At 33.9% G+C, this 11,527-nt stretch overlaps 1 protein-coding gene across 1 annotated transcript in view; it reads right to left on the reverse strand.

Annotated features, from left to right (window-relative positions):
* Window positions 1-433: 433 nt before the first annotated feature.
* The window catches only part of LOC106458003 (UDP-glucose 4-epimerase-like), an 18,142-nt gene continuing 7,048 nt past the window's right edge, over window positions 434-11,527 (reverse strand). The window contains exons 4-8 of the mRNA XM_022384126.1: window positions 10,393-10,566; window positions 6,653-6,833; window positions 5,609-5,700; window positions 2,336-2,528; window positions 434-678 (exon numbers count right to left, since the gene is read on the reverse strand). Coding sequence (XP_022239834.1) covers window positions 614-678; window positions 2,336-2,528; window positions 5,609-5,700; window positions 6,653-6,833; window positions 10,393-10,566 — 705 coding nt within the window. The 3' untranslated portion in view covers window positions 434-613. The remainder of the gene's footprint in view (window positions 679-2,335; window positions 2,529-5,608; window positions 5,701-6,652; window positions 6,834-10,392; window positions 10,567-11,527) is intronic.

Here is an 11,527-nt window from a genome sequence, read left to right on the forward strand (position 1 = left end):
TGAGTATTTATCATTTTCATTACGTTATCTAATAAGATTCTATTTTTTACATTTTGGTTATTTTTATAATAAGAAATAGAGTAGTAAATAAAAAATATTCGGAAAACAATGATCTACACTACATACGATGTTTTGAAGTTCTTTTTTTTGCACTCGTGACTCGTACTTCCTAACCCTCGTCATAAGCCTTGTCCAAATTCACACGTGACTGTGAAAAAAAAATGAATTTTTGTAGACTTTATATATGAATTTTTTGAATACCAAAAATTAACCCGTTGTATACATAAGGTGCTATTCATATTAACAAAGAAACTTTTCTTTTTACACAGAATTCCTTATCCAATTAAGTTTGATTGGATACCATAAAATTCTGAAAAAAAGTGGATTACTAGGACTTTTATTAAAACTCTTTTATTTATTTTTTCGACAGAGGAGTGTGAATGGTAGAAGGAGCTTTGAAGATAGAAACTAACCGAACATGCCCACTTTATGTAAAATACGTGTAATTACTAAACTACAGCAGATAACTCTTGTGCAGGTATTATCAGCTTTTGAATCTCTCTCTCTCTCTCTCTCTTACTCTTGTTCTTCTTATTCGTTTCGCTTTCTTGTACTATTTTTGTGGTTCCCTTTCGTAGCCTTGAGGATTCATAGTTTGCCACCGCCACATGTCAGCACCTAAATCAAAACATTAGTCATTTATCTAATATACAAACAATGCTGTTATTTGTAACTTGGTTACTTTTAAACTGATCCAAATATTTTCTTATTTAGTTCGTTTAACTGAAATAGTCTTCCTTCCTTGTACAATGTTTTAACTGTTTATATTTGATACAAATTTGAGCTTGGTTCCCCTAGCAAATAAATTCTCCCTTGATTGGACCATGACCCATTTAAAATACATTCTATAAATTCTACATGATGTTCGTTATTCATTAAACATATTCTCTGGTCAGTTAACCAGTAAGTACACGCTGTACATCTTGTTTGATGTTGGCCATTCATTAGTTATGTTCTCTGGTCAGTTAACCAGCGTGTACACTCTATACATCATGACTAATGTTTTTCGTTCGTTAGCCATGTTCTCTGGTCAGTGAACCAGTTAAGACTATATATTTTGACTGATGCTGCCTATTCATTAATCATGTTATCTGGTCATTTTACTAGCAAGTACAGACTAAACATCATGACTGGTGGTGGCCGTTAATTACTCATGTTCTCTGGTCATTTAATCTGACAAAAAAATGCTATAAATTAATGCTATGGTGCTTTCTTTCAAACTATATACTACTCATCAAATTTTAGAAATAACAGAAGCGGAAAACTGAAACATTTGAGTGACCTATTTATGTTCTTTTAAATGCTGCAGTTATGATGTAAAAAACTATCGTAAAAACAAAGTGGAGTGTTTAAAAAGTTTTGATACAAGTTGACATTCATTCAGCGTCAGACTGACTATGAAATTCTGTACTGTATTTAGTGTCTCGTGTTGAAATGTCAGTTATTTCAGCAGAAACATTTAAATGTAGCCATTCACAGAACAAACGTATACTTATAAACTCTCAGTTAGTTGACATACATAGCCATTCACAAAAAAAAAAAGATAGATATCCAGACATTATTAGCTGAATCATAGATAAAGCCACCTACAAAACAAATGGATATTGAAACACTCTCAGTTAGTTGATAAAAATTCCCATTCACAAACCGAGTTAACTGATGTATATTAGCGTAAAAAAAACAAAAAAACGGATATTGAGAATCCGAAAGTTAGTTGATAGATAAGCCATTCCATTCATAAAACAAACATATTGAGACAATCAGTTCATAAATATAGTCATTCACATGTGGATTCTAAACTGAAGCAGATCCGTGTATACGACACATACGTGTGGTTTTTCTTGTGATCTGTAAAGAATTAATAAATTTGATTATATTGGCTATTTGTTTTCCAAGTCATTATTTGTAAAAAGTGCCAATTGTGCAATGAACCCATTTTCCTGAGTTAAACGAGAAAGGGTGGTTTAAAATGTTTTTTTTTTTTGTACAATGGAAAAGTTGAAGTTAAATACCCGTGAAAAGAAAAAAAAATTAGTAAGCATATTCATTTATATTATTTAAATGTAAAAGGCAGTTCATGTTACTTTTTCCAGTTTCGTTTTCGTCAATTCTGTAGTTTGAAAAATATCTGATGGGGTGTATATTTTTTACTTTCAACTTCATTTCATTTTATTACAAAATTCAATAACTTGGAATAGTATCAGCATTTACACTAGTGTATATAATGAAAAAGGTAGGGATGAAATAGGAAATAAAATGCTTTATTTCTACGTACACATTTCAAGAAGAGAGCGGCTAGCTTTCCATCCTAACTCGGTGTATGCGTGCTTCGGGTCACCGTACAACTTGGCCACATCACCCGGCTTCCTGTCTCCTATCTTGTAAGGAATTTTCTTTCCCGAGGCTTGTTCGAAGGCTTGTATAACCTCCAACACAGTATTGGGCTTTCCTGTTCCTAAGTTATACGCCTGAAAAACAGATACATTGTCAAAGTTTTGTAAATATTTAAATATATATATATATATATATCGCACATCTCTGGCTCCTACAGTTTTGTTGAGATAACAAAAGCAGTTTCGTGAGATTGATGGATTGATGATGAAAGCTGTCACTGTCATTGAGCATGAGAATAATTCTCACATCTAACCAAATTGACCACAGCCATCCATGTGGTCTGTGAATACACGTGTTAAAAGTCCTAACCGTGTTGTTACAATTCAGTTTTGATTATTTGCAAATTGCAGGTGGCGCTTCAAACTGACTCATTCTGGGAATGTTATGTTACAGAACTTTCCGATGCGAAGCTCTTCTATTTGGCAATTATAAAAGCCTGCCAGGTCCAGAATTTTAGATTCGCGAAGAAAGAAATATCTGTCGTGTTGAAACATATTGATAAACCAAAGGAAAGCGTGGTTCCAGCAGGAGAAAATAAAAGGGCTACTCCACTAATAGTCATCAATCGCAAATTGGAGGTAGTGAAGAAAGCTAAACAGCTTGCCACTGGAAATAACCCAATAACGTAGCTTAAGTGGGAACCTTCCTTGGACAATAATCAAAATAACAGGTATTTTAAACGAACTTAGGTCTGCAAAAACGACATAAGAACAGTGCACACAAACTTTTCCCAAATTATACAGGCAAGTGAAAGATTAAGAGTGGAATACTGTACAAGTGGCATTCGATGTGCGCAAATGGAAATATATCGTTATAGCTATAATGGTAAGATAAACGTGGGGAATCGTGATAAATGCTAAAGTAAACACTAAATACTATCAAGTTAATGTCTTGATAGTACAATACCACAAAATATCAACTCTGTAGAGAAGGACCTAGCTACGTGACCAAACCAAAAGGCCAGTTTTTCCACAAGATGCAAGTACACATAGACTTCAGATGCTTTTGGGTTGCTCAAACATCAACGTCCATGCACGACTAAGGGAGTTTGGAAAGCATGTGAAGATCCTCTGGGGGTTCACATTGACCTCAATGTATTGCTCAAAGGCCTTTTGCACGTAGAAATTGTGCTGCAAAATAACAAGGCCACCACTCAAAAAAACCAACAGTGGCGGAAGAAAGGGTTATAAGTCCTAAGTATTCATCCTTCTATGATGAACATATCCTTATAATCAAGGATCTCAAATTTGATATACAACTGAGATCTATGATACCCAGAGGGTCGGCGGTAAGTTTATGGGCTTACAATGCTAAAATCCGGAGTTTGATTCTCAGCGATGGACAGAGCACAGATGGTTCATTGTGTAGCTTTGCATTAAAAACAAACAAAGACAAATCTATGTATTCTGGCAAAATAGTAATCACATACAGTATGTAACAAAAGTATCGTCCTTTGTGGAACATCTTATATGTTCTTTTACACGTGCCGAACTAAATTTGGTAGTCAAGGGAACATCACATGGTATATCTGTGTTTTGAGATGGCTGAAAGGTTTTCACACATATAGCGCTACTTTTTATGACATCCTGTAGATGTGTTCCCAATATTTTTTTACACAGGATTCGTTTCTAATTCTCTCCAAAACATCCAGCTATTCTGATCAAAACTTGCAGTAGAAACTCATATCCGTATGCCACCATTCGAGATGAAACTTTCGCGAACTTTCTGTTTTTAAATTGATATTGGCCTCTTGAATCAAATAAAAATATTCCTCTTGTGTACAGGCTTTAATCAAACTCTGAAATAAAAGTTTTACAGTTCTTTAAATCAAGTGTAAAAAAATGATAAAATGTGGTAACATTTGACTATAGTGATATGATGAATATAGCAAAAAGAAAAACAACAAAAAATGCGAATCTAAGTTGAAAGAAGAAAAATTTTAACCATTTTAATTATATAATCTTACTTTAATTTTTCTTTTTGAAAAATGCATCAAACCCTTATATTAAAGAAATTAACACATTTTAAGTGCATTTTTATCTTTTATTTATCTAAGCGTTTGGCTTACTGGTAGGATTTAGCAGAAATTTAATAGATATAGATTTTACAGGAGTTCAGTACAGTGTAAATTTTTCAGGATTAGTACAACGTAAAATTTTCAGATTAAGTACAGAATAGATTTTACAGGACTAATATATCGTAAATTTTTCAGGTTAAGTGCAGAATACATTTTATAAGCTTAGTACAGCGTTCATGTCACAAGTTTAGCATAGTATATCGTTATAAGCCTTCAGACTTACCGCTGATACATTGGGGGGGGGGCTATTACTCTTTACAACCACAAAAGAAGAAAGTAGTAATTTGTTCTTAATAGAAAATATTTAGGAATGCAGAGTAATTAATTATTAATGTAGTAGTTTGAAGGGTTAAAAAATGCTTTACTAGCAAATGCTAGCGGGATAACCCTTTAGCTTAGTTGGTGGAGCACTCGCCTGGTGTGCGAGAGGTCTCAGGTTTGAATCCGAGTTGAAGAAGTAATAATAATAATAAAGGTTTGTTTGCAGTTAATCACAAAGTCACACAATGGGATATCTGTGCACTGCTCACCACGGGTATCGAAATCCGATTTTTAGTGATGTAAGTCCGGAGACATAACACATAATAAAGTTTTACCACAATTCAATTGGTACCCAAAAGAGGGGTTTGGTTCATCCCACGATCCTGAAATAAGGCTCGAGAATGGGCCTGATTTGTGTGTGTGTGTGTGTGAGGAATTTTGTTTAGCAACTAACTCAAATCATCACATTCTTCCACTCTCACACACACAAAATATATAGAAACGAAAAAAGGCCGTTGCGAATACGAGCTGAGGAAAAAAATACCACATTTATAAATAAAAATACATTGTTGTAGTTGCAAGCTGTTTTAAAATTTAAGTTGAGTGCTTGTGACAAGTACGCATATCGCTTGTTCTAAGTTCCTACTTCCTTAAATTAAGGAATAATGTTCTAAGCTTTGTTAGGCTTTTAAACAAGTTCCCAACTGACATACAATTATCGATATATTTTATGTACGACTTCCTGTTAACTTTATCTTTACTTTAGAGAATGTGAAACTTAAATGATACATGAATCTAATACTCATCCAAACGCACTCGGCAGCCTTTGTAAGATGGCTCCAGTATTTTCTTCACTGCTGCCACATGTGCTTTAGCAAGATCCATAACATGAAGGTAGTCCCGCTCCACTAAAAACCAGAAACAAGTAACCGATTTATATTGAATTAATAATAATAAATAGAAACTTTAATTTTTTATTTACGTATGCACGAATAACATTGGTATAAAAAATGTTAAATTACGTACGAAAGACAGCAGGAAAAACCAAACATCTAGTAATACTTAAAGACATTTATTTACCACAAATACACGATGTGCCCCACAGTACTGATACGATATTTGGCTTTGAATGCTGAATTTGGAATTAATAATATCAGTTTTTGGACATCTTATGGTATATTCATAGACTTACATTTACATATTGAGTAAGAGTTCCTTTTTTTCTATTTAATTTGATTGATTATTAAAAGATTAACAAAATTACCTTATCAGCAGTGGCGGCGCCATCACCAAAAATGGGGTGGGGGTAAGTGGGGGCAAAACAAGACATCTTATACTCATGTGTAATTTTAAAGGGACTTGTTATTCCCCCCAAATTTTAGCGTGCTACATTACATTGAGTCAACATTGGGTTTCGAAAGGTACCTTGTATGGAGTTTTGAAGCCCCAAAGTACTCACAGACCTCAGAAAGAATCAGAAGGTTTTTGACCATTCTAGTATATATATATCAATTTTTTTTGGGAGGGGATAACAAGCCCCTTTAAAAGTGGATTGACGAATAATGTTCTTTCGAGTATTATTTAATTAAATAAATAAATATTTAGTGCAGTAGTACTATTGGTATGAAAAGTAGGGTTAAAGGAATTATAATTTGTCGCTGCAATACAATATTTGCATACTTTATTATAACGAACGAACTTTTTAATTGTTTGCAAGTAGCTTGGATAACTGTTTTCTCACTTCTAAAGTACATTAAAATATCTGACAACTAAGGGCTTGTGCGGTTGAAACAGTTTGTTAAGGGCAGTGTTAACCACTACTATTTCACTTTAAACCGTAATCTTTGAGGCTTAACTTACCTGTTCCGTCCTTTGTGTTAAAAGTATCTCCGAACACCTGTAATTCAGCACGTTGCCCAGCGGCTACTTGAGCCACGAAGGGCATCAGGTTCTGGGGTGGACCTTTGGAGTCATCTCCAATCCTGCCAGATTCGTGTGCTCCAACTTCACTGAAGAAGCGTAAAAGTATGACATTCCAACCCTGTAAAGAACCAAAACAAAATGTACAATATTCCAACCCTGTAAAGAGCCAAAACAAAATGTACAATATTCCAACCCTGTAAACAACCAAAACGAAATGTACGACATTCCGACCCTGTAAACAACCAAAACGAAATGTACGACATTCCGACCCTGTAAACAACCAAAACGAAATGTACGACATTCCGACCCTGTAAACAACCAAAACGAAATGTACGACATTCCGACCCTGTAAACAACCAAAACGAAATGTACAACATTCTGATCCTGTAAAGAACCAAAACGTAATGTACGACATTCCGACCCTATAAATAATCAAAATAAAACATATGACATTCCATATATATATATCACATATATACAATATAATGTAAAACCGTTAATTATAGTTACTAGCAGAAACGCCGCCTTACAGGCGGATGTTTGTGCTACTAAATATTGTACGTGTGTGTGTGTGTGTTTTATAGCAAAGCCATATTGAGCTGTCTGCTGTGTCCACCGAGAGGAATCGAACCCCTGATTTTATCATTGTAAATCCTTAGACTTACCGCTGTCTCACTGGGATACTACTAATTACGTACCTCATTTAAAAAAAAAATAGAAAAGTTAACATTTTCTAAAAAAAGGATTTTTTTTCAGGAAAGGTGTTCCGATTGTGCTCTTTAGTCATACGCAACTCATTGCACTAAAATCATTCAACGTACAGAGGTCAAACTTTTCATAAATTTTACTGATATAAACTGTAATGTTTTTATATGTTAAAAGTGGTACCGTTTATTGAAAAACGAGAATTGTTTTTTAAGAACTTCAGTTTCTCAATACTGTACTTAAAAATTATATCAATAAAGATATAATCAAATCCTCACGTACGATCGTTGTAAAAGTTGTGTTCTTGTTGTAAAAAGAGTACTTTTATTTAAAATTGTGTTGTATTATAAAGAAATGGTTGTTGTACATACCACAGTTATTTTTCTAACTGTCTGAATCTTGAATACCCAAAGTATGAATTTTTTTATGGATTTGTGTTTGTGGTGTCATCCACTAGATGGTGCCACATTGTATTTATTACTTCGGTCACATACGTAGGTAGATACATATATACACGTTAAGTCCATTATAGTACGAATATTTTCTTTATTTGTTGCTCAGTCCAAAGCTACACACCACGAGTATCGAAACCTGAATTTTAGCGTTACAAACTGTCAGATTTACCGCTGAGCCATTGCGGGAAGATTTGATTATCGTTTATGCATTTTCCTTCTATTGTTTGGTTCAGCTATATTTTTATTTGTCTTAAATGCTAGCTCACCTGTCTCATAGTGGATATTAAATATTAAATAAATCATTTCTATTTCAAGACGCCAACACGAAATACACCTAGCGGTGATTTATACTATAATAACTGCTATAGTCATTTAACCTATATTCAGAGTTATCTTCCAGTTTATAATAATGAAAAAAAAGTTATTGGAGATTATTGGAAACAGTTGTATGGATTTTACTTAACTGGCACTATTGCCATTAGTAACCATTTGAGGATCGGACGTGGATCCTAATGTCCAAGGTTTGCGCTGCAATGCTGCTGAATACTCTACACTTTCAGTTGTGGGTGCGTTATAAGAGTGACAGTCATTCACGATGTTTGGTTCATAGCCGGACAATGCCCTCCTGTTGGTGGGTGCTAGTGGCTGCCTGCTTTATTAAGTGCACATAAAATACCAATACCAGTCATTTTAATTTGAATACTATGCATTCAAACCATCATTAATACATAAATGCACAAAAGTCAGTAATGGATAAAAACGTATTCATTATACTTATACACGTATAAGAATAAGAATATACGACATCCCCTCATTTCTTTAAATAATAGATACAAGCATCAGCCAATAGATCTGCATGACACTCACTTTTATTGATCTCTGAATTTTGTATATATATTCATTTCAGATTCAGATGATAAGTATTGTGCTAGAAGTAAGATTATTAAAAAGAACATGTTGCGCACAGTAACTGACGATTTCTATCAAGCATGCAAGTGATTATTTTAATTTTTTGCATATTCATAGCTATCTGTTAAAACTCCCAGATACTCTCTACGAAATCGGTAAATGTGTAAACACTCTTAATTAATGAAGTGTGTTTAAATAGAACGTTTCGACTCCTTTAAAAGTAAAGTTAATGAAATGCTTGAAGTTGAACATTTCCAATGTGTAAGACATGGCAAACGAAAAAAAAAGGGAGTTCCAAATGCATCCTTTTTTGGACGGACATCTTTAATTTGTGTGCTTACAAATAAACTGCATAAATTTATGATTTATGTCTGTACTTTTAATTAAAAAAATAGCAAAGCCTGAAGTTATAAAAAATAAACTGGTTCTGTTCTTTTTCTTTCTTTTTTTTTGTCTGTACGCTGTAGATAGTTGTATATCAAGGAACGCCCATTTATCGTTTAGTATACACTGTATACGTTACTATCCGGTAGACCCGTTGGTGGTCAAATGCGAACGCCGACCCTCTTTTGTCATTCCTGAAGAGTGGGAACTATGGGTACGTGCCATGTTTTGTGGCGGTCGGTCCAGCGGTTGGCTAGTTATAAGCGGAAACACATATGAACTTTCTCAAAATAATGGCATATATAATAAACCTGACGCATTAACATTAAAAGTACGTAGTTATAAAAGCCAAGTTATAACCTGCATTAAGTGTCTTAAATAACATTGTGGAATAAAACTAATATTTTTAAATCTTTCTAACGTCTGGTTTACTAATATTTGGTTATAAATTTCCACCTTTAAACTTATTTGTTTCTAATATTCATGCAAATCTACACAATTAATTTCACCATTTCGTAATTAGCATAGAATGTATTTGTAATAAGGCATATTCAGGTAATTTTTCTAAATTTTCATGCAGGTTTTCTTCATATTGTTATGACATTCTTGTAAGCCGGATGTCAAAAGGTCTTAAACATGTGCTAATCTTTTTACTTAAACATTGTCGTATGTAACCTTTACCTGTCTCATAGAAACTTGCACCAGTTTGACCCTTTGTCTCTGTCCATTCCTTTGGTGGGACAAACTCATTTCAAGGGACGACACAGACACTTGTACAAGTTGGTATGAGTTTGGGTTCTCTCCTATGAAAATGTTATTTTAGAAAGTACGCTGATGCAGGTAATAAAGTGCAATATATTATAATTATTTCTGTCCTTGTCCTTTGTTAAACGAAAGCAGGATGCGAACAATGAGTATTCAAATTCACAGTCTTATACGTTAACCATTAGGCCAAGGCCGACCCACATCTAAACTTGTATTGGATGTCTTAAATACCAGCTTGTAATGAAGTCAATGTTCAACAGATAAATGAATAATCTGATTAACTGCAACTTGTTAAAATACAAATAAAAACAAGCTATGAACCTGCATTAAATGTCATAAACTCCATTTTGTAATGATACCAACGCAATAATACTCTATTGAACATGTTGTCAGCCTTGTATTACCCGAATAGTTCACAAATCATGCCTCAAGAATTAAAATATAAAAAGTAAACAATACCTCAGCCGCTGTGATGTCTTGAAGAATATTTTCAGTCATCAACATGGTTCTAGCATATGGACTGGTACAGTCTCCTACGGGGTGACCCTCGTCAATAGGTAGGTACTTGGGATCTCCGTACACTGTAGAAGAGCTAGCAGCGACCATTTTTGTGACACCAAACTCCTGCATGACCTAGGAAGGTAAGAAGCGCTCGAAATAAGTATGCGTGCTAAAGTAAAAAATACTGGCAAGTTCAAATTTGTCACTTACGTTATCTTTTTTTCTTTTTTTTTTACTGTTTATAAACAACTCATCCCTAAAATCACCTACTTATTTTTACACCATTTATTACTGATTGCATTCCCAGACAGCATTACATTGAATAATTTTGTTTGTGGCTGGTAAAGCTCACAATTTGAAGAACTGATAAAAAAAATTGTGTTGAATCTCTCATTTTATTTGTAAAATACATAATGGATCCCACCACCAATTAATGGAATTAAGTTTAATGCCGATGGTGATTTTGTAAAATTTCGTGTGTGACTCGTATATTATTAGGTACCTTGTTACAAACAAGCCCCCCCCCCTCCCCAATGACTCAGCGGTAAATCTAATAGAATATAACGCTAAAAAACATGTTTTGATACTCAGCACAGATAGTCCATTGTGTAGCTTTACGCTTAACAACAAACAAACAAGGTACTAATAAAGATATGGACCCACAAGCAATATGATGCATAAATAGTTTAGAAAAATATTATATATTATATACAAAGAGGGTTAATAAGAACAGCCAAAAACAACTGTCGTTAGCAGAAACAAACAAATACAAAAATATTAAACAGTGTATCGACAGGATACTTTGAGTAAGAAACTGCTATTTACTAGAAGACGAGAGTTATTATGTATGAAAGACTGTGAAGAACAAGAAGAGACAATTTAGTTTATCATAAACCATGCAGATAGCATCACGTGCTCCTGTGAAACACTGGAATGAACCAGATGGCATTTAATTTGTGTGAAAAACTGTTTGTGACTAAAATACACGGCTCACTTTGTGTAAATCATTTTTCACACACTAAAACACACTATTTCCTTTGTGTTAAAACCTATATACCACAACACACTAATTTCTTAGTATTAAAAGGCCGGC

Source organism: Limulus polyphemus, unplaced genomic scaffold (assembly GCF_000517525.1).
Source record: "Limulus polyphemus unplaced genomic scaffold, Limulus_polyphemus-2.1.2 Scaffold403, whole genome shotgun sequence".
NCBI lineage: Eukaryota > Metazoa > Arthropoda > Merostomata > Xiphosura > Limulidae > Limulus > Limulus polyphemus.